The 23,764-nt window shown below is 45.0% G+C and overlaps 2 protein-coding genes across 2 annotated transcripts; both read left to right on the top strand.

The window, feature by feature from the left end:
- The first annotated feature begins 479 nt into the window (after positions 1-479).
- TXNDC12 (thioredoxin domain containing 12) lies at positions 480-22,817 on the top strand. The gene is made up of 7 exons (XM_090048687.1): positions 480-710; positions 4,994-5,054; positions 17,534-17,586; positions 18,869-18,942; positions 19,510-19,579; positions 19,664-19,747; positions 21,937-22,817. The coding sequence occupies exons 1-7, from the start codon at positions 617-619 to the stop codon at positions 22,014-22,016; spliced, it is 516 nt and encodes a 171-aa protein (XP_089904813.1). The 5' UTR covers positions 480-616; the 3' UTR covers positions 22,017-22,817.
- On the top strand, positions 6,600-8,566 carry KTI12 (KTI12 chromatin associated homolog). Its single transcript, XM_090048686.1, has one exon. It carries the CDS (start codon positions 7,013-7,015, stop codon positions 7,751-7,753), a length of 741 nt encoding a protein of 246 aa, XP_089904812.1. The 5' UTR covers positions 6,600-7,012; the 3' UTR covers positions 7,754-8,566.
- Positions 22,818-23,764: the final 947 nt, after the last annotated feature.

Genomic DNA, 23,764 nt, shown 5'->3' with positions numbered 1-23,764 from the left:
TGCATACTTTCAATAAAAAGATGCATGCTCTATTTATGTATTATAGACCTGTATGATAGGTGCATCTGTATGTGCAATGCAAGACACATTTTTTTTTGCAAAAAATCTTGGTGGTCTCATAAAAGAGATCATCTCTACTACGAGTCCTGATTACTTGCTTGCAGTTTTTTTCCCCCGTGTGCAATAGTTTCTTTTTTTCCTGCAAATACAAGCATTTTGAGCTTCCAACCGGGGGCAATCCGAAATGTGTCTGGGAGCCAGGCGAGTCCTGCAGCACGAACCCTTTCGCGGGTGAGGGCTTCCAGCACGAAGGGAGGTGAAATCCCGCTGCTTGTCTCCCCCCTGGAGATCATCCGTAAAAACCAGGCCCGTACGGAGCTTTGCTAAAAAAACCAAATCCTCTTTTTGCCAAGTCCTTCTTTCAGCTTTCAGGACATCGGCTTCTTTCAGCATCTAACCTGCGGCAGGAGCACCACCCACATCCGCCAAACATCACTTCCTGGGTTTAAAAAAACCCATAACCTAAAGTGATCCGATCGGATCTGATCTGATCTGGTCTTGCTTGGAGATCTGCCGCCGGGAAGTCGTTGTGCCGCTGGGGATCCGAGCTGTCACCATGAAGGTTCAGGCAGCGGCTCTCTCCACTTGCTTCCTCTGTTCAGTTTTCCTGGTGCTTGTCTCAGCCTCTGCCGGAGAAGGGCTTGGAAAGGGTTAGACATCTCTTCTTTGCCTTTTGGTTTGGTTTTTTTTGCTTGCATTTTCACATTAACGCTTGCAATAACGAACCCGACATCTGGAGGGGCCCTGCAGTCGCAGGATTTAATATTTGCAAGACTATAGGCATCTTTGACTGTATTTTTGGGGGGAATTAACTGGTTCATTATCCACAGGGAGGGGAAGAGACCAGGGTAGAAATGAGGCCGAGATGCACGAGATGATGGTGATGAACAATTGCACTGCGGTGCTGCAAGAGCGGAAAATGCCTTCATGTCGTGGCAATGAAGGAGAAGGAGCTGTACAGTTATTGTTGGGGGAGGGGGTTCCAGTTTGCAGGTCAAAACTCTTGATTTCTTTGGGAGAGCAGGCCTCCGCGGTTTCGCTCTGGGGAGGAAAGAGACTTTCGTTTTAATTGAGTGTTGGTGGCAGGCTTTTAAAACCTCTCACTCTGACGATCCAAGATTTTGTAATGGGTCCTTCAGTTAAATCTCATGTAAAGATACCGTACATTTCTTGTCAAGTTATCCTGTTCTCACATCCTACAGCTGTCCAAGGAAACCATAGTGAGGCCATGGCTACTAAATATTTTAACAAGTAGATGATTTCTGTCCTGTAACTTTTAACTTTTCCCTGTCCGAGTTTCAGTATTTCTAGTATTTCTACCGCCACTGAGTCAGCTTGATACTGTTTTGATTTTTTTTTCTAGGTTCTCAATTCATTGTCTTACTCTTGCCAGTTATCTCCTAAATAAACTGTGATGTTTGTCCGTTCTGTATCCAATTTTAGATTTATCTTTCCCCAGTTCTCTTGAGTCCTCCTTTAGTTTTCCTATATTTCTTCTGTAGTTTGAATGTGGAGTAGGTGTAACCAGTGTATTAGTGTTTAAAACTGTTTTAGAGACAAGAAAGCAGTGGGGCTGGACCCAATGATCTTGCAAGGTCCCTTCCAGCCCTAATATCTATGAAAGTTATGACTTCAGCATCAATACTTTTCCTTTCTTATCATTTAATTTATATACCAGGGGCTCCCATTTCTTTCAAATAAGACTATTTTACAACCTGTTTAGTTTTTTTTTCATAGAAATAGAATTTAATTTGGAGTGGAAAATATTGTCTCATCTTTTTTTATATATTAAAGCCAATAAATTTAATCAAGGCATTGGCAGTGGGGGAAGGTGAAGATTGTCCCCATCTTAATGGTGATGAACATTAGTTTAGTCTTGCTTGTTAGAAAGCAGTGTGGTCTAATATGTATTAATAAATCTTTGATGAGATTGCTTGTGAAGATATATTACAGGTCGTCATATTTCAAGATAAACACAAAAAGACTTTGTGAACTGTAACAATCATGAATCTAAAACAGGAACTTTTCATCAACCCAGATCAGTAGACGGTCTTCTAGTTTTTAGCAGGCAGTCCTTTGAAAGAGCTGTAGATGGGAACTAGTTATGTATCCTGAAGGGAAAGAGGATGCAGCATGCCATCATCAATTGTTATCTCCATGAAAGAGCAGCTGATGATGTGGACTGTTCTGCTGATAAACTGGTTACCCTTATTTCTCTTCCGCTTCGGTTGTACAAGCGTTGGCTTCCTTTTTAAACAATCTGTTGCTGGCAGCTATACGTGATCTACGTACAGGGTATACCATATACTTAGGCTCTAATATCCTGAATGAAAAGTGGATGTGGGACAGGCCAGGTTAAACTGAAATATGATGAGTAAGGAAGCTGTTTCTTGTATGAGGAGGATAATGTCCTGCCCGAAAGAGGGAATCAAGGGTCATAAGAACACAGTAGAGCGTGAAATCCTTTTCTATGCCAGCAATTAAAACCTGCCAAATTCAGAATCCATTTTTAAAAAGTGCCACAGGCTTTCACTGACCTTGATCCCAGTTCTTTCCACTTTTCTTATAAAGACTACCTTTGCTTTCCCCTTTGGCTGATGCCTTTGGTTCTTTTTTGTTGAGCAATTGCCACAGCCCCAGTCTTGTCTCCACTTGCATCAAAGGGATTCTTACCACCTACTCAAATCTGATTCAGCAAAATGCTGGAGCATGTTAACATCAAAGGGACTTTGTTACCTATATTGGGTCCTGACTCTGAAATGTTTAATAAGAAACCCGAGTCTCATTAAATGAGCGTTAAGTGTGTACTTGAAACATATATTTAAATGCACACTTAAGTGCTTTTGCTGATTACAATGAATACATATGAGGAAGCTATATTTGACTCTATACACAGAAATAATTCTTATACATAAAAGCACTGAAGGTAGGTTTACTAACTGTTAAAGCCTGGCAGATGGTCTGTTCTAGTGGTGTCTCCACTTGTAATGCATGTGTCTAAATCAAGTTAAAATGAGAATTAGGTGGGGGAGGAGGGGAAAAAAAGCCTTAATCCTTCTCTGAAATTCTTCCATGGGGCTGCATTTCCTATCAGCTGGTGAAAACCCCCAAACTATGTAATAGTTGGCTTGTTCCTTTGTTTTTCTTTCTTGTTACTCCATGACGATTATCAATATAGTGCTTAGTATAATAATTTTACAGTGATTTATGCTCTTGTTAATTATTGTGCTATGTATCTTCAATTAATAAATCTTTTATATATCTTTTATTCAGAATAATTCCTAAGAGCTCTTATCATTAACAATAGACCAAGGGTGATCACGATATGGTTCATCAATCAGATCCAGTCCCTGGAGCTGTGTTATCCGGCCTGTGAGGCTTCCCACAGGTCTGGAAAGTTGACATCATGGCAAGTGGTAGCAATATTAACTGCTGCAGCTCTCAGAGCAATGGTAATTAACACTGCTGTCGCTTGTCTTATTGTCACAATTCTGAACCCATGAGGTCCCCCATAAGCTGAATACAGAGTGGAATCATCTGGCTTATGGGTTGGGAAATCCAGCAGTAGGAGCTGCAGCAGCAGCTGCCAGGGTTATGGAAGCCGCAACTTTTAATGCTGCTGTCACCAAAATCCAGCCCTGTGAACAGATGACAGCTCCAGATCCAGTCCACAGACCAACTCCACACTACTCAAGTGGTCTACAACTGCTATAGGAGAACAATATGTATAGATCCCTTTTTAATCTATTACTGAAGTATAGTTAGCTGGTGAGTGACACAGTCCCGCTAACAACTCACAGCAGCGCTACATACTTCAGTGAAGGGAGTGAAGAAGAATACTATATCCAGTTGTAACTGTAGGAGGAATTCAGATAAGTAGGCTGCAGTTTGGGGTGCTCTACTTAATATTGCCAGGACATCTGGATTGATAGATCTATTCTTAACTGCGATGGGATCTTTGGTGGCCATGAGAGTCTCATGGTTTTCAATCTCTGCTGTAAGTCCTATACAAAGACAGATGGCTGCTTATTATTAAGTCTTTTAACCATAAAAGCTTGGTTATTAAGGCTGAAGAAAATTAACCAAAACCAAAAAACTGTCAGAAAGGTCTGTCCTCACCTGTTTTTCCACATAAAGAAGAACCATGCATCTCTCTGTGAGCAGTTAAATGTAGTTTTGTCTGAAACTGGATCGAGTCAGCTGGGTAATGACAACGCTCCATTGACTTTACTGGTGTCAGGATTTCACCCCAGGCCAGTAGTCCTCAAGCTTTTTGGGGGTCTTATACCACCATTTTGAGCATGTTACATTGCTGTGAACCCCTATGATTGCATGGTACGGATAATAAGAAGTAATGCTTCAAGTCATTACAACTTCTCCAGCGACCTAAGAGATATTATAGAATTGGTCTTAATTTTTTTTTCTTCCTTTTCCTTTGTTCAGTTATATTATTACTTTATTTGGGTTAATTTTAGTTTGTTAAGTGCAGTTATATTTTAATGAATGTAAAGGTGTCTAGAAACCCAGATAAGTACTTCTTATGTAATGTATACTTATAAATAGAAAAATACTACTAATAGTTCACATAATTGCCAGGTCCATTGTTTAGATGGTAAATCATGATGGCATTCTGCGTCCTCTTGCTTGCTTTCAGCACTGGATAACACAACCAGGATGACATGCCTGATGAAGATAGATCAGTGATGGGCCCAACTAAACGTTTTCAGGGTTGAACTTTTATTCTTTAATAACAGACTAATGGACATAAATACCAGACTCTCTTCCCCCCATCCTTCTGCAGTCATCTTTAGACATTGCATACGGTGAATCAGGATCACAAACTTTACACAGATAGAATATTGAGGTTAACTTGTAAGACTTAAGCAACTGCCATTTTAAATCCTGCAACTTTCATAATCTTTCTGGCTTCCAGGGTTTGGAGATCACATCCACTGGAGGACCCTAGAAGATGGAAAGAAAGAAGCAGCTGCCAGGTATGTTATGCAGTTGAAGTTCATAGGAATATCTGTATGTAAAAAGAAAAAAAGATTCTACATTAATTTTTACATGTAGTCACAGAGGCTGCTTTTGTAGAAAAGTATAAGGTGGTTCAAAAGAACCTATATATCCTGATCATATCCTGGTCAGAGAGAAAACATAAGCTTTGTTTTTTTTAATGACCCAGGCCCAGAGCTTACAGTGAGATCTTTCAGATAGTTTCTTGAACACATGTGGAACCTCATTCATTGTGATGGGGCTTTGCTTAGGTTTACCCATGTAGATCCAATTGCTAGTCTGGCTTTTACTGCATTTTGTAGAGGAAAATTATAGTTTTGACTTTTTTTTTTGTAATATAGAAAGAGATATGGGCCCCAGTTCTGCAAACAGTAACTCACACACTTTTACTTGTAGACTTAAGTAATTTCTGTGGACTCAACAGACCTATTTGCATGCATAAAATTAGATACATGTATGCAGGATTGATGCCATTAAGTTAAATGAGGGAATTATTTTATTACCATCTGTGAAACCAATCTGGAAATGCAAAAAATTTTTTCTAATTTTTCAGATATAAAAAGCAGCCCCTTGAGTTGTTAAATTAGGCAAGATTTCAGGCACCCTTTGAAAGCCTTCCGGAATAATCCTGCCTATATTATTAGTTCAGTCGTTACATTTGTTTTCAAAGGGCATAGCTTGAATTTGAATTCTGCAATCAAACTGACCTATCTCACAACTCCTAGTCACAATAACAATAATGTTTATGTAGATACTAAATTAACAGAGTCATGGGGTTAGAGAAATCTAAGAGGCATATGTTGTGGCTTTTGTGCAATATACTCGACCAAAACCAAGCTAACTGCAGCATAGAGAGTATGAATCTGTTTCCATGATGACTGAGATCACATTCTCTGCTGCTGAACTTCTACCTACCTATAGCTGTCATACCCATAACAGACTTGTAGCATCAATTTAATAATTATAAACTTTTTGTATAGAGTGTACATATAAAACGTGGCCTGCTTGGCAGGTGACAGTCCACGACACAAGGCAGAATAGAGATGCACCTTAAGTTATAAACTGTGAGGTGCGTGATAGCCCTGTCAGCCTTCTGGAGACCAACCACAGGCACCGACTTCGGTTTTTGCCCGTGGGTGCTTGCAGACATTAAAAAAACAAACCAAAAAAAGAGCAAAAAAAAAAAACCCGGTGCTTCACTTTAAATTTGGTACAGTCCCGTGCCAAGCCCTTTGCATGCCCAGCAGAGGCGGGGTGTTACTTCAACTCGGCTCGGCAGAATCTATAGAGATTGAATGCTTTAGTTGGGCTTTTTTGGGCCCTTAATAGCTGATTGAATCATTTCTAGCTAAAAAAGCCTCGCTGAAGTCCAGGAGCTTTACAGAAGCTGCAGAGCTGCTTCTTCCAGTAAAGCGCTGTTTTGGGGAGGGGGGTCTGTTTTTGGGGGGGGTAACATCTTTAAGCAGCCTGTAGCTGTGGCTTGCGGGTGCTGAGCACCTGCTCATTTTTCAGTAGGTGCTTGAGCACCCACAGAGACGGCGCCTATCCGACCTCCTAATGACTTTGTTTTTCCTGGCTCCCAGGAGCAGGGTTAGGCTGACAGCGACCCTTCCAGGATGCTGGGCTGAGTGGGCTTCCCCAACCAAACCCCTCCCAGCGCAGGCGCACGTGGCTCCTTGGTGGGAGTGTCCAGGAGTCCCACGTGGGCTGGAAAGCAAACCGTAGTAGTGGCGCATGCGCGCTAGCCTGCAGTAGGACATGCGGCGCACGAGGGGGCACTATGCCGGCTTGCCATTGGCTGGGGCCGCGCTGTGACGTCACCGCCGGAGCCCGGCTTCGCTTTGTCTTCCTGGGACCGCGGAAGAGGCCGCGGCGTGATCTGCCCCGGAAGTAGTCGCGGGCGCTTCCGGGTCGGTAATGGAGGCGTACTAGGAGCATGCCGCTGGTGGTGTTGTGCGGCCTGCCGGGCAGCGGCAAGAGCCGACGGGCTGAGGAGCTGCGGGCGGCGCTGGGCGCCGAGGGGTGGCCGGTGCACGTGGTGGCCGAGGGGGAGGCGGGCGGGCGCGCGGCGCTGCGGGCCGAGGCGGAGCGGCGGCTGGGTCGGCGGGCCGTGGTGGTGGTGGACGCGTGCAACGAGCTGAAAAGCTTCCGCTACGAGCTGTACTGCGCCGCCAAGCAGGCCGGCACGCCGCACTGCCTGCTGCACTGCGCCGCCGCCGGCCCCGAGCCCGGCCGCGACCCGCCCGCCGGCCCCTTCGAGCCGCCTGACGCGCGGAACCGCTGGGATCGGCCGCTCTTCGCCGTGTGCGGCCAGGAGCCGCTGCCATTGCCCGCCCTGCGCGCCGCGCTGCTGGAGAGCCCACCGCAGCCGCCCAACCAGGCCACCCGGACCCAGCCACTGCAGTCCACCGCTTTCCTGCACCAGCTGGACCGTGTCACGCAGGAGGTGCTGGGCGCTGTACTGGCCGCGCAGCGTGGTGGCGCCCAGCCCGGAGAGCGCATCCCGGTGCCAGCGGGTGGCGGTGAAGGCCTGGTGCTGAGGCGGCCTGTGAGTGCGGCTGAGCTGAGCCGCCTGCGCCGCCAGTTCATCAGCTACACCAAGATGCACCCGAGCGACGAGAACCTGCCTCAGTTGGGCGCCATGTTCCTGCAGTACCTCAGCCGCAGCATCCAGTGATCTCCCTCCTGTGTCTGTGTGCATGACCCCCTAGTTGCCTTCACCCTCCCCTGCCAGGGGGCCTGGGACAGTGCGAGGCCGACCCTGGCTGGGGAAGTTTTCCAGTGGGAGACGAGTGGCCTGTTACCTGCTCCACTGACTCTAGTGTCTGGGGACAGAGAGAGAGAGAATCGACCTCTTTGGCCTATGCTGTCTGCACAGATGTATCTCCTAATAGGCGCTGTGGGGATCTTGCCCCTGAGCCCTCCGCCCCTTGGAAGCAATGGCTGGGAAGGGAGCCTCTAGGCCATTTGGATGAAAAACTAATGGTTGGTTTATGGCAGGTATGGAAAGCCAGACTTTGCTAACAGTCCAGTTTCCATCACCTGAACAGGGAAGTTTAAATGATTTGAAGGGGACTAGATTCCTATTAGTTTTTCTGTGTCTGGGGTTAGAACAGCCCTGTCATGTGGGTTTTTCCAGGTTTCTCTACCTAAGGTAGATCTTGTGTTTATACATCAAGAATGAAGGATATGTTTCTGGATCAGCATGGGGATATTTTGTCTCTCTTCAAGCTAGTTATGTTCTCAGAATGTTTTTTTCTTACCTTGGGAACTTGAAAGAGGGAATCTGTTTTCTCAGTGAACGCAAAATTTGTTTTTTGCCCTGACACCCTGTGCCTTGGTTGAAATAACAACTTTTTTAGTTGCAAAATAATTTGTTACATAAGGTGCCATAGCTTCCTCTACACGGTCATCTCTAAACAGTGACCTGTATATACCTAATGTTTAGTTAACAGCGGGTGTACTTATAATAAAAATGATCTGAAATGGTTGTGGTCTTCATGATCTTTCTGCTCTGGGTTTCACCGTTGGATTTCTGCCATACACTTCAACTGACCTGACTACCGATGTCCGCTTCAGACCCTCTCTCTCTGCTTAATCTCAGTGTCCTCAGTATCGGTGCCCCATGTGGACATAGTAGCTGCTGCTTATCTTTGAGGAAGGAGTGGTTTCCTCCCTATTAAGCTTTCCTTCTTCTAAATTAATTGTATGTTTGGATTTGAAGGGTGAAGTGGGGCAAGGTGTTTACTTCAATGAATATTTAATTAAAGCACAGAAGCTCATCTGAGATATTATCAGTCAGCATATATATGGGCTTTATTATATTGTGAGTTTGAGTTCTGGTTGAAGTTGTAGGTGAACTCAGTTCCTCAGCTGATCTGAAGTGAAGAGAAAAACTGAAGACTATGTGGTTGGCAATTTGTAAAACACCTGTGCCCCCACTGTTACTGACATTAGATTTTAAATTGCTGACTGAGAACTTTATCTTGAAAATCTTCCCCAAGACAAGAAAAGAATATGGTACCTGACAAGTTTTTGCCTGGTTGTATTGTGTTACCTGGTGAAATGGGAATAATATTATACTAGTTAAAACTCTCTCTATTTTTGGGGCTGTATATCAGCAAACCTACTGCTGAATGAAAGACAACAATTACGTTTGGCTAGAATATAGACACAAGGAAGAAGTTAATGGCAGTGTTGCATGCTGTTTTGTTTGGTTTTTTTTAATTGGCTTAAGATACAACGCTAGTATTGGTTGAAAAAATGTGAACACATCAGAAGAATGTGTTCTTTGCGTGGGAGGAGAAACTCAGTTGCAGGGAGATAGATGGCTCTTACCTCAGTATATATGAGTAGTTACAATAGGAATGTTCAATGCATGCTTCTCAGCATTATCTTCTTCTTCTTAGTGCTAAGGATTATGATTGGTCATTACTACCTATTCAAACTCAGAGAGATTCTTTATGATGAACAGAATTAAAGGACAATCTGTATACCATCTTTTACAAATTCTCTATATTTGTATTCTACGGTTTTAAAAGTATAGGGCCTTATTTTAACGTAACAGCCGCATTCGTAGTTCGCAGGGTCTAAGGGCCAACTAGGAATGGGGCTCCAGTATGCTGGGTAAAGTGCAAATGGAGAAAATGTGAGCTCTTGGGGAAGGACTAGCCAGAATAAATAAGAAACAAAGTGAGCTAGAATACAAGAAGATTGAACAAAACGATGACATCACTTTTTAGAAGGTGGTTTTATTTGAGCCTTTTTAGAAGGTGGTTTTATGTCGGACCAACCTGGTAGCCTTCAATGACCAGGTCACAAAATCCTTGGACGCAGGTGTCGTGGTGGACATTGTCTTTCTGGACTTAAGGAAGACCTTCAACACTCTCAGCCCATTCTCGTTAAAAAATTAGAAGATTGTGCTGTCGATGCCTACACAGTCAGATGTGTCGCCAACTGGCTGGAGGGTCGCACCCAGAGAGTGGTGGTGGACGGGTCACTTTTGACCTGGAGGGATGTGGGCAGTGGGCTGCCCCAGGGCTCGGTCCTCGGGCCCGTACCGTTCAACATCTTCATTAGCGATTTGGCCAAGGGGGTGAAAAGCACCTTGTTCAAATTCACAGATGACACTAAGATGTGGGGAGAAGTGGGCACACTAGAAGGGAGGAATAGGCTGCAATCAGACCTAGACAGGTTACAGAGGTGGGCGGATGAGAATAAGATGGGATTCAACACTGACAAGTGGTCAGGCCGCAGCTGGAGTACTGTGTCCAGTTCTGGGCACCGCAATTCAGGGGGGATGTGGACAGCATGGAGAGGGTCCAGAGGAGGGCCACTGACTTGATCGGGGGCAGCAGGGCAGGCTCTACTAGGAGAGGTGGTGGGACCTTAACCTGTTCAGCCTCTACCAGAAAGGCTGAAGGGGGATCTGGTGACCATCTATAAACTGGCCAAGGGGGGACCAGTAGGCAATGGGAGAGTCCCTGTTCCCCTGAGCGCTACCTGGAGTAACAAGGAATAACGGCCATAAGTTGACTGTGAGTAGATTTAGGCTAGATATCAGGAGGCGCTACTTCACAGCGCAGCTAGGAGCTGGAACCAACTTCCAAGGGAAGTGGTGCTGGCTTTTATCCTGGGGGTCTTCAAAAAGAGGCTAGATGGTGTTTGTTGTGGGAGACTCCATCCTGCGGGGGACCGAGGGGGCAATCTGCTGCCCCGACCCCTTAGCCCGGGGAGTCTGCTGCTTCCCGGGGGCCCGCATCCGAGACACTGCGGAGAGGATCCCGTAGCTCCTCCGGCCCACAGACCACTACCCCATGCTCCTTATTCACGTGGGCACCAATGACACAGCTCGGAGCACCCCCAGCCAGGTCATGAGGCGCTACAGGGAGTTGGGAGTGGGGCTTAGGGGTCTGGGAGCTCAGGTGGTGTTTTTGTCCATCCTCCCAGTCTCGGGCTATGGGCTGAGGAGGGAGAGGAGGATCCACGCAGTCAACCAAAGACTGCGGCGCTGGTGTCATCGGGAAGGCTTTGGCTTCCATGACCACAGCCCGCTCTTTGGCGAGAGAGGCAGCGAGCTGCTGGGAAGAGATGGCCTCCACCTCTCTCCCCTGGGGAGGAGGCTCTTCTCAGCCAGGCTGGCTGACCTGCTCCACCGGGCTTTAAACTAAGCCCGCTGGGGGATGGGGGGACTACTGGCACTGCTGGCCCGCTGAGTGACCCTTGCAAAGCCAGCAGACCAAGGTACTTAAGGGAGCCCACCCCTGCCCCAGCCCTGGCACAATCTGTGGGCAAGGCAAGAGCCCCCAAGGGCACACTTGCCTGCCTGTACACTAATGCCAGGAGCCTGGGCAACAAGCAGGAGGAGCTCGTCCTCCTGCTCAGTGCAAAGAAATACAATGTCATTGGGATAACGGAGACCTGGTGGGACTCCACCCATGACTGGACCACGGGTGTAGAGGGCTATACCCTGTACAGGAGGGATCGTGTTGACAGAAGGGGCGGGGGTGTAGCTCTCTATGTGAAGGAAAGCTACGTGTCCCTGCAAGCTGATGTTGGCGACCGGCATGGACAGCTAGAGATCCTCTGGGTAAAAATTTGTGGGGAATACGGCACAGGGGACACAACGGTGGGAGTCTACTACAGACCTCCCACTCGAAGTCCTGAGCTTGACGAGGAGTTCGCCCGGGAATTGACTGAGGCCGCTTGCTCCAGGACCTTGGTTGTCATGGGTGACTTCAATTACCCGGACATCTCGTGGGAAGATCACTCAGCAAAATCCGAGCGGTCGCAAAGCTTTCTCTCGTGCGTGGATGACCTCTACTTGACTCAAGAAGTCTGTGGGCCAACGAGAGGCAAAGCGCTGCTCGACCTGGTACTGGCTACGGGGGATGACCTAATCGGCAACCTAGTGATCGATGGGAAGCTGGGTGACAGCGACCACGAGCTGATCACCTTCACCATCCGCCGTAAAGCTGGCAAGTCAGTCAGCAACACAGAAGTCCTTGACTTCAGAAAAGCCGACTTTGACAAGCTCAAGAGGCCTGTCGGTCAGGCCCTCAGGGACCATGACCCCAGGGAGATGGGAGTTCAAGAAGAGTGGTTGCTTCTCAAGGAAGCGATCCTCAATGCACAAGCTAAATCTATTCCAACACGGAGGAAAGGCAGCAAGAAGGCACAGCAGCCCCCCTGGCTCTCCAGGGACCTAGCGGACCTACTGTGGCTAAAAAGGAAAGCCTACAAAGGATGGAGGACGGGATTCACCTCCAAGGAGGATTACTCTGCGCTGGTCCGGTCCTGCAGGGAGCAAACCAGGAAAGCCAAGGCTGCAACTGAACTCCAACTAGCTTCAGGCATCAAGGACAACAAAAAGTCCTTTTTCAGATATGTGGGGAGCCGGAGGAAAAGCAAGGGCAGTGTTGGACCCCTGCTAAACCAGATGGGGCAACTGACAACTGATGCCCAGGAAAAAGCCAACCTATTAAATAGGTACTTTGCGTCAGTCTTTCATCAGTCACACGGGATGCCCATGCCTGCTATGGGACAGGGAGAGCCGGGTGATGGGGATCCCCTACCCTCCATCAATGCTGACCTCATGAAGGAACACCTTGACAAGCTGGATACCTTCAAGTCAGCCGGCCCTGACAATCCGCACCCCAGGGATACTCAAGGAGCTGGCGAGCGTCATAGCCCAGCCCCTGGCACGGGTCTTTGAAAACTCCTGGCGCTCTGGTGTAGTGCCCGAAGACTGGAAGAAGACCAATGTGGTGCCGATCTTCAAAAAAGGGAGGAGAGTGGATCCGGCTAACTACAGGCCCATTAGCCTGACTTCTATCCTGGGGAAGATCCTAGAAAAGCTTATTAAGGAGGCCATCCTTGAGGGACTGGCCCAGGCTAACGTTCTAAGGGATAGCCAGCACGGGTTTGTTGCGGGTAGGTCTTGTTTGACCAATCTCATTTCCTTCTACGATCAGGTGACCTATCACCTGGACAAGGGAGAAGAGGTTGATGTCATATATCTTGACTTCAAAAAAGCTTTTGATTTGGTATCCCACGATCACCTCTTGGCCAAACTGGCCAGTTGTGGCCTTGGCTCCACCACGATCCGCTGGCTGGGAAATTGGCTCCGTGGTCAGACCCAGAGGGTTGTGATTGATGGCAGTCACTCATCGTGGTGCCCTGTGACCAGTGGGGTCCCTCAAGGCTCTGTCCTGGGACCCATACTGTTCAACATCTGCATTAACGATGTGGACATTGGAGTCAGGAGTGGACTGGCCAAGTTCTCCGATGACACCAAACTTTGGGGCAAAGCATCCACGCCAGAGGACAGGCGGGTGATCCAGGCTGACCTGGACAGGCTCAGCAAATGGGCAGACGAGAACCTGATGGTGTTTAACACCGAAAAATGCAAGGTTCTTCACCTTGGGAGGAAAAACCTGCAGCACCCTTATAGGCTCGGCAGTGCTACGCTGGCTAGCACTATGGAAGAAAGAGACTTGGGGGTCATCATTGACCACAAGATGAACATGAGCCTGCAATGCGATGCTGCGGCTAGTAAAGCGACCAAAACGCTGGCGTGCACCCATAGATGCTTCTCGAGCAAATTCCGCAGCTGGAGTACTGCGTCCAGTTTTGGGCTCCACAATTCAAAAAGGATGTGGAGAAGCTTGAGAGAGTCCAGGGGAGAGCTACGTGCATGATCAGAGGTCAGGAAAACAGATCTTACGATGACAGGCTGAGAGCCATGGGACTCTTTATCCTGGAAAAGCGCAGGCTCGGGTGATCTGATGGCCACCTATAAATTTATCAAGGGGTGACCCCCAGGATCTGGGGGAAAGTTTGTTCACCAGAGCGCCCCAAGGGATGACGAGGTCAAATGGTCACAAACTCCTGCAAGACCGTTTCAGGCTGGACATAAGGAAGAATTTCTTTACTGTCCGAGCCCCCAAGGTCTGGAACAGTCTGCCAGCGGGGGTGGTTCAAGCACCTACATTGAACACCTTCAAAAGTAAATTGGATGCTTATCTTGCTGCTGGGATCCTATGACCCCAGCTGACTTCCTGCCCTTTGGGCAGGGGGCTGGACTCGATGATCTCCCGAGGTCCCTTCCAGCCCCGATGTCTATGAAATCTATGAAACCTTGCCAGGGTCATTTGACCCCAGCATTCTTTCCTGCCCAGGGCAGGGGGTCGGACTTGATGATCTGCTCAGGTCCCTGCCAACCCTACTAACTATGAAACTATAGGTAAGATAAATGTGAAGAAAAGAGAAGGGGTTAGAAGCCTGATCTAAAAAGGAGTTGTGGTGGAGAGACTTAGAGGGAAGCAGGGAACCCTAAGCCAAGCAATCAGCTGGGACAGAACAGAGGCAGTCCAGTCACAAGTGTTAAAGTTCTGTGAAGGGCCAAAGTCCCTGCTCTAGCTGCTCCTGCAGGTTTTACCCAAAACTATATTGGGGGATGGGGGTACACTTTCTGGGGCCCATACTGTTCCCATAGCATATTTCCTTGTTCTCCATAAATCAGTTGCCTCTGTAAAAGGCATTACTAGCAGTGTTTCTTGACCCACTAGCTCTGTGGCTGCAGCAGCCTCTGGTCCCATGCAGAGCCCTGGGTTCTTGTATTCCTAATGAGCCGTGGCTGTGCTGTAGCAGCCTTAGAAATCCTTCTAATGTGTTTCTTTCACACGTGGAGCTCTTGTTTAAAAAAAACACCACCTGACTCAAAAAGGGCACAGTTTGCTTTGGTTTTTTACCAAACATCCTAGAGGTGTAAAATAGAAAAGCAGAATTGATCGATTCCACCCTATCATTAGCAGTAAATTGAACTTCTGAAGTGCTCCATTTGAATATAAGGTGTTAACAAAATAATACTACATAAAATTTGTTTAAAGGTTGTCTCCTAGCCTAACAGTGCCCTCCCAATCCTCAATTCTTTTATGTATGGTTTCAGTTTTAAAGAGATCGTTGAGGGATTTCTATTTATTTTCAACAGCCAACAAATGGACCAACAGAGGTGATTTTAATTACAAAGCTTTATTCAGTGGAACTTAACACTTCTGTTACAAAATTACCATGAGGTGGCCTTTGAAATGGTGCTGTCCTATACTCTGGATTGCATATGAAACAAGTAGGTGGAAATTAGGTTACTACAGCAAGCTCGCAGCTTCTCTAGGGTCATACTTCAGCTTCTGTTTCAAGTGTTTTCACCTTCCTATATGCCAAGCATCTTGAAAGCAGAGGTAGGCGATGTAAAATACCGTGTGTTGAGGTAACAGGAAGTCCTGTATTCAGCTGATGTACACATCTTTGGGAAACTTGCTTGTCTGTCTGTGTTCCAAAACTGGCATGTCATTTAATTAAATTATCCTAGCAAATCAATTTTTATTATATTTTGAAATATTAGCCTCAGGGGAGGCTTAAGAAGCTACTTCATGACTTTCTACCTTCCTTTTAAAGAAGTAAAATAGAGCTGCTTAAGCCTCCCCCCCCGACATATTTTCGCAGATGATTCTTTAATCTAGCAAGCAGACTTAATGTAATAATGTGGTTGGAAGCTGAAAGTACACAGATTGAGGCTAGAAACTGGGTGCAAATGATTAGCAATGACGGTAATTAAATCTAACCTAGGGATGTGGAGGGTTATGAACCACTTGGAGTCCTTAAATCAGTGGTTCCTGAGGCATGAGCCATGATGCATTAGTATGCTGCAAGAGCAGTGGAAGCACATCACAGAAAAATGGGCTGGATCGGGCCATGACCACATCAGCCTCATGCAGTTAGATTAGGCCCATGGAGCAGATCCAGTCCCCAGACCAGTGAGTGAAGCATGCCACCAATTTTAATTGTGGGGAGGGGAATGCATTCCCAAAAGTTTGGGAAACACTGCCTTAAAATCAACATCAGTTCCCCCACTCAGTGCAGCACTTCCTGCAGTCTGTGCTCACTTGGAAGTAGACCTTCAGGCAAACATCGATGTCTTTACCAAGGCATACAAGAAAACTGGACTGATGCTTAACATTCAGTGGTGCCTATACACGTGCAGCGAGGCTACTCCGATGCGCTGTAATTATAGCATGTTGGAGCAGATTTGATTAATCGAGTCTGCTTCAGCGGACTCCGGTGTTCATCAAGCTTTAGTGAAAGTGCCCCCACTGCCTTTTTTCAGCATGGAGATGCTGATGCATGTGACACTCCAGGTACTTTTAATTAGTGACTCTCAAAGCTGCACTAGTTAAAGCCCCTGGGCCCCCCCCCCGCCCCAGGAGCACATGCATAAACGCTGCAGAAGACTAAGGTTCTCCATCATCCAGCTCTTAATGAGCAGTCCCTACCTCTGGTAATTCAGATCCATGGTGAGACTGGAGAAGGCTGAGTATTTCGTGTAGCTCACAAGCCGTTTCTCGCAGAAGGCTGACATCGACAGAGAAATCCAACAAGGCCTCGAATGTGTAAGTGCCACCTTCAGACACCTGAGGAAACAGGTGGTCAAAGATCACAATGTCAGATCCAAAACCAAGCTCATTGTTTATCAAGCAATTGTGATCCTCACCTTGCTGTACAGTGCTGAGATGAGGTGTCTCCCATAGGTCGTCCACAAGACACTGGAGAAGGACCATCAATGCTGCCTGCAGAAGATCCTTTAATCGGCTATTAGATAAAAGTGCCAAAGAAGCCCCACTAAAGCACCCAATCTTTACATGCATTGGGAAAGCTGGGTGCAACTAATGTGCTACCTCTTCTGGGTATGTGCCAGGCTCAGCGCAGGAGTGCACTGAGCTTGAAGTAAAGCATGGGGAGCTGCTTGCAGATGTGAAAAAAGAAAAAACAGTGCTTTTAAACTTGGCATGTTCTCGCACCGAGCCCAGCACATGCCCAGATGAGGCAGCACTTTAGTTGCACCCGCCTTTCTCAATGTCTGTAGAGAGAGAGGGGTTTTAGTAGGACTTTTTTGGTGGTTTTATCTAATAGGTGATTGAATCAGCTTTGGCTACAAGCACCAAAAAGCCCCCACTGACACACCCTCTCTGTATATATGTTTTCTCTTCTTTTTCCATGTCTTGTCAGTGCCCTGAATGAACGCTTCGGAGCATTATAGTTTTCTTGTTGGTCTCGTTAAAAATGCTCACGCAGCTGCCACCATCTTGCAAAAACCCGTGTGGTGTAAAATGTTATTAAAAGATCTGCCTCCAGCCCCTCAGTGGAAGTGGTTGGACAGTATGCTTGTTTAACTATTTTGTGGCATTTATAATTAATAACTGTGGAGTAATATTTACACGGAATTGTAATTACATGCAAACTTTTGTAAAGAAGCTAATGCAAAGGGCATGACAGAATTTTTATATGCCTGTTATCTTCCAGTATCCGCAAGTTTCTTTAGATATCTTGATTGCTAGAAAGTGCAGGTTCTGAGTTTCACTGGCAAACTCAGCGATAATGATCAATTTCTGCCTTTTTTTAGTGGTTTGCCCCTCATGATTATCATCCACAAATCCTGGTGTGGAGCGTGCAAAGGTATGTGCATTTAGTGCTAAAAGACTTAACAGAAGCTTTTTTTATATACAAGTCTATATTATTATTTATTTAGAAATATGAATGTTTAAAATGTAGCGTGTGTTGCATTTGCTTTTTGCTCCAAGCAGTACAGTAGCAAACACATGTACTGTTTGTTGTTGCCAAAGGAGAGCTACAGCTAAATGCCAGAAACCAGAACTCTTTAATACAGTACAGTAAGAATTAGATTCTCACCTTTAAATCATGTAAAAGTGCAAAAAAGGGTCATTCTGCTTTTACTGAGAATTCTTGATAAAGAACAATTATTGATATAATTAAATCTACTTACACTGGATAGTTATTTCTCAGTGATTCATTAGATGTTTTGTCTTATTCAGTAGCATAATAGAAGGGCCTAAAAATTGCATTGCTTTAAAACTGTAGGTAAAGTGGAGTAGATGGTTCAGCTGATTGATAATGCAATGTGGAGAGTTTCCTGCTCTGAAGCCATTGGCTTGAATACAACCCATATAGCTATTTTTGCTCAGTATTCATTGTATGACTATGACTGCTTAGCGAGGGTTTGGTTAGCTAGCTTTTATTCCGAGTCGCAGATTCAGTAGCTGTTACAAAGATTCAGTTTCCCAATGAGAAGTACTTATGCCGTAAAACAGGGACTGCCAACCTCTATAAACCGTGGGCCAGAACAACCTGGTTCCAGTCTTGCACAGGTTGGGTGGCTTTCATGCTCAATCAGCCGAGGGAGTTTGCTTGTGCTCGTACCAGGGCCAGGCAGCTGGGAGCTGCACCCACACCACTGCCAGTTCTCCCAGTCCCCTGCTCCAGCGAGTGCAGCTTCCAGCTGGTGGGGAGCTCTGCTGGGGGCGGGCAGCTGAAAGTTGTCTGGTTCTCCCCTCCTGGCTGCAGCCTGGGCACAGCTGGCAGCTGCTTGGCCCTGGCTTAGTTCCCTAATAGTTGGAATTTGCACCCTTGCTGCAGTTGGGAAACCAGGGGGATGAGGGGGCATGGGGTGAACCAGCAGCAATGTGAGTGCAACTTCCAGCTGCATGGTCTTGGTTGCAGCTCTTTGCTACCCAGCATGGGCTTGGGCAGAGGCAAAGCTCTCCACTCCATGGGCCAGATCCAGCAGCTCCATGGCCCATATGTTGCCAGTCCCTTCTTTAGGGATGAAATGGGGACTTTGTTATAGGCCTGAATCCCCCCCCCCCACCCCTCCCTCGGTAGAATTTAGATGTAGTTTTCTCTTCCATTCCCCTTCCCCTTCTTTCTTTTTTCTTTTTAGCTTTAAAGCCAAAGTTTGCCGAGTCCAAGGAGATCTCTGAACTTGCCCATAATTTTGTTATGGTCAATCTGGAGGTAGGCTTTCCTACAGTTCATGTCCATATTACCATTTTGTAATGAAGTACCTTAAGTCCATATTTCTTTTAACTCTTTATTTGTCCTTCCTATCTAAATTCCTCAAATTATCTAATAATCACACAGTACTAATTTGATATGTCTGTTTGATTAAAAAGGAAACTCTTTGCAATATTTATATAGTAGTTCTACTTATGAAGCTGAGTCTGTTCCATTATATCTTTAACAATTGGCCCATTTTCCCTCTCTACGCTAATCAGAAGAAAAATGGCTTTTATAGATGCAGTCACTACATGACAAACATTACAACCCCAAAACAGAATAAGTATGTAACTTGGTGCAGATAACTAAATTTATTTTCACAACTGATATTTATCTGGGTGAAAATAACTTTATTTCTTTGGTTGGCATTGTAGAGAATTTTGTAATGATTTATCATCTTTTCAAGATGACATTTACTCAAACTACCCTTGGAAGAAGATAGCACATTTCCTTAAGGTTACATTTTGTTGACTAGCTTGCTCAGAAAGCGCAAATGTTCTCTTATTTCTGTCTTGCCACCCACAGGATGACGACGAGCCAAAGGATGAAGCTTTTAGCCCTGATGGTGGCTACATTCCCAGAATCCTCTTCATGGGTAAGACTCATACACAGCTGCTACATCCTCTCGCATGACTTGTCATTACTTGTTCAACATTTTAATCACTCTTCTATTGAACAGATCCCAGTGGAAAAATCCATCCAGAGATCATAAATGAGAAGGGAAATCCCAGCTACAAGTATTTCTACACCAATGCTGATCAGGGTATGTGTGAATTAATTCTAGATTTGGTTTGGGTGGGACTGAATTGCAAGTATGTTATGGACATGACACCTGTGTACGGAGCAGAGGAAACCTACTGGGTCACAGCATACCTGGAAGCTGCTACAAACCAGATGAATGAGTTTCTTCAACACCTTGGGCAGGGTGGCAGGAGCCTTAGCATAGAATCAGGGTGTGCTTCTGTTTCCCATCTGGATCTTAAAAAATCTGGACTTGGTTACACATCCACTCCTGACTTCTCTTTATAAATGCAGTACTTCACCATGCCTGTTCTTTCCTTTTACTTTTAAGCTGTCAGGGACAGCTTCAAGAATAAATTGATGTCACCTTTCCCACCTCCAATAAACTGGCCATTGCACCAAGAGCTAGCAATGTGGTCTGTGAAGGGTGGTGCATATATGTATACAAATATACACGCGCCTATATGTATGCACATACATTTATTTATTTATTTATATATGTGTGTATATAAATGTATGATAAATATTTATATAAATATATGTGTGTACATATAGGCACGTGTATATTTGTATGCATATATGCACCACACTTCACAGGCCACATTGCACCAAGCAATGGCCAGTTTATTGAAGGTGGGAAAGGTGACATCAGTTTATTCTTTTGAGGCTGTATAATCATCGGTAAACTTTGTAGCCTTAGTATAGACCCAGTGGTGCTGTCTTTTGAAATACTGTGTCATCTAAGCTTGGTAACGGCAGATCTGATTGACACTGTAGTTCCAAAAATCACTAACAACAGGGGGGAACAGACCAGTGCTAGCAACAGTGGGAAATTATAGCTATCCCATAAGTTGAGAGTATGCTCAATTGAGAGGAAATGTGATTTTTCTTCTCTGGAGTATAACGGAAGGGAAGAAAGAGAAGAAAATTGATCTTCCTAATAATTTGTAAGACTATAGTCTTTCACATACAGCATCCTGCCAATGCCAAATACCTGATCTTTAAACTAAACCCCACTCAGATAACGTGTGTAACTTGCTATGCAGTAACCTCTTAGTATCTGCAAAAGGCAGGTAGTGATATTTTTGGAAATTCAAGCTTTCTTATCCAAAAACTGCACACACAGAAATGTGACCTTCTCCATAGCATCCCACTTGCTTGCTTCAGTTCTTGAGAGGCCATGTCTAGAAATGGGAGGATGCTTTAGTTTTAGTCCTTGCAGCTGAGATGGCCAACAAAGAGAAGAGCTGTCGGATAGAATATTTTGTGCATGATAGGGCAGAGGGTATCTTTCTGATGATATGCTGCTTTCAGAAGCAGCTACCACTTCTCATTGCTTTGCCAGGGTTTTCCTTGTGAGCCTGGGAAAAATTGATTGCTCAGCTGCCATGAAGTTATTGATCTCAGCAGTATTGGGAAAATATGCAGAAAATGACTCTCTGTTATATTAAAGATGGCCTTTGAAATGAAAAACAAAGTTTTATGTTGCTTTGTGGTGATTTGAAACTTTTTTTAAAGATGCTTTTCATTCTTGAATAAAAAATACATATTGTATAAAATGTTGTTAGAAATATCAGTGATGTCAAGCCCTGCCTTTCCTGGTAAAAGTGTTGGGGGTCCCAGAAATGTGGATTGTGAGGGAAGTGTTGAACCTTTAATATAGACATCTTTGCTGCCAACTGCTTCTCAGTCATGTGAGACATAGTATAATAGAAAATGAGGGTTGGAAGGGGCCTCAGGAGGTCATCTAGTCCAACCCCCTGCTCAAAGCAGGACCAGCCCCAACTATATGAGTTAAATGAGCTAAAAGTCAACCTCTACTATTCTGAGTGTTTTAAAAATGTCCTTCCCAAATTCAGCTACGTGGTATTTCTGATGTACTAATCCTATCAATTCTGCCTGGTCATAGAGTTTTTCTAGGGGAAAAAGGGCTAGGTGCAAGCTGAATTTATAAATAAGGGTGAAAGGGAAAAGCAGGAGGAAGAGTGGAAGGGAAGATGTTAAGAGATTCTTTATGCCTCATAATAAAGCCAAAAGGGCACACCCTTTTATCTTTTTTTTCCTTTGCATGTTGTTTCCAAGTGTTCATGCCATCTAGTTGTACCAGTAGCGGCTAATATACTTTTCATTTTCAGAATTTCCTACTTAATCCATATCATATGTGTTGAAACAAACCAGCTGATGCTCTATATATAATTTTATTTTTTACAGTTGTCCAGGGGATGAAAGAAGCTCAGGAGAAGCTGACAGGTGATGCTTTCAAGCAGAAACATCTTGGAGATGAATTATAATATATACATTGAACATGACTTATCCATCAGTTTGAAACTCTAAAAGTATTAAAGTTTTTTTGTTGTTGATAAACTGTTAAACAGACCAAGAAATGTAGTTGCACTGGAAGGACAGAATTCTCTTACTAGTAATTTGCTAGGTTAAACATTTTGATTTTTCAGACATAAGCATCAGATAGAGTATTATCCTTTTTCCCAGCCAGTTTACACTTTAATACTTAACAGCTAATTTACACGAGTCCCTGAAGTGATCTCAAACCAAATATTCAGTGGGTGTCCATGTAACAATGACCACTTGTATCCAGCGTTCAAAGCATTTAACCTGCATCTTAAGAGGATGAGCAGTGTGATTATTATGCACTGAAATAGTGAGAGCTTGATCTCTATTTGGGATTGGATCCTTCATTGGCCATCAGTGGGAGATGCTCAGATGAGTAGGAGATTGAGACTCAAGCTAGCTATTTTCTAAAAAGCCAAACAAATCAAACAAGTAATTTTGCCACTAAACCAAATAAAGTTTTGTTTGTTTGTTTTTTTCATGCGTATCCCAAAGTAGCTTGTAGAATATTCACTCGGCAGAAGATCTTCTTTGTAGAGCTGTTTGTGATTTGTCTTGACTTGCCTTCAGGTAGGAGCTCCAGCTAGCCATCATCCGTTCATCTTTGGTTAATATTAAGACAAGATTATGTTGAAGTGTTATGGGGATTCCCACTCTTGCTGAATGTTTTGGAGAATGCCTTGCCATCACATTGTACTGTATTTTTGTACCAGGGTGAAAAATTAAAACTTTTTAAAAATAAAGGGCATGGTAAATGGGGGTTTTTTGGAGGGGAGGAACACATTTCCATTCTTTTTAGGAACTAGGAAATGTATTTGTGTATGTCATGTTGGTTATCGATGATGATGAATGTTACAGGTGAAAAGGGCCTTCCACTTATTTTTCCAGCAGACAATTGCTGCTTTTTAGTGATTGTCATTAGGCTTATTTTCTTGGCATTTAAATCATCATAATTCAACCTCTCTTGAACCTCCTATACAATTGGGAACAAGAGTATCCAGTAATTATCTATTAGAACAAATAAAAGAAAATGGCTTTTAATGTAGCCTAAATTATGACAGCACTCATTTGTTTAGTGAAGACAATTGTAGAATGAGTCACTGTTGCTTTTGACCTACTATAGTCCACACAAAGAAGCAAGCACCCTGTATTGATTGACTAAGCAGCTACCTAGTGGATCTGCTGTCATGCCTGTCTCTTAAAAGGAAACAATGGAAGACAAATATATTGCAGAGCCCTGCTGGTCACTGTCATCAAGATCGCATGTCGGACTTCTGACATCCTATCGAGAAAACACTGAGCAGGATCATTCTGCTGAACTATGTACCTGTCAGCAGTCAGCCCCAGCTGTGTGCCTGCATAAATTCCTTGTGTGTCTGTAAGTGGGAGCTCTTCTCATACCAGTATGGGGCTCGCCTTCACTACAGTCTTCTATGTTTTTTATTTTGAGTGATTCCATTAATTTGGACCCATACACTCTCACAAGCTCCTTACTTGTGTGGTGGTGCAAATAACAAAGGTGAGTGTGCACAACACAAGTTACAGGGCTGGCTTAATGTAAGGTCACCACGTCAGCTGCTAATATGATCGCTCCATAATGCTGACATAAGCTAGCTACGTGACACAACAGCTGAAGGTTTTCCCAAGTCCTCTCGATCATCCCGAAATAGCACCTTACCTCCTGCTGGTG

This window comes from Crocodylus siamensis, chromosome 5, assembly GCF_052110815.1.
Source record: "Crocodylus siamensis isolate JL-2025a chromosome 5, ASM5211081v1, whole genome shotgun sequence".
Classification (NCBI taxonomy): Eukaryota; Metazoa; Chordata; order Crocodylia; family Crocodylidae; genus Crocodylus; species Crocodylus siamensis.
This window is presented reverse-complemented; position numbering and strand designations above follow the sequence as displayed.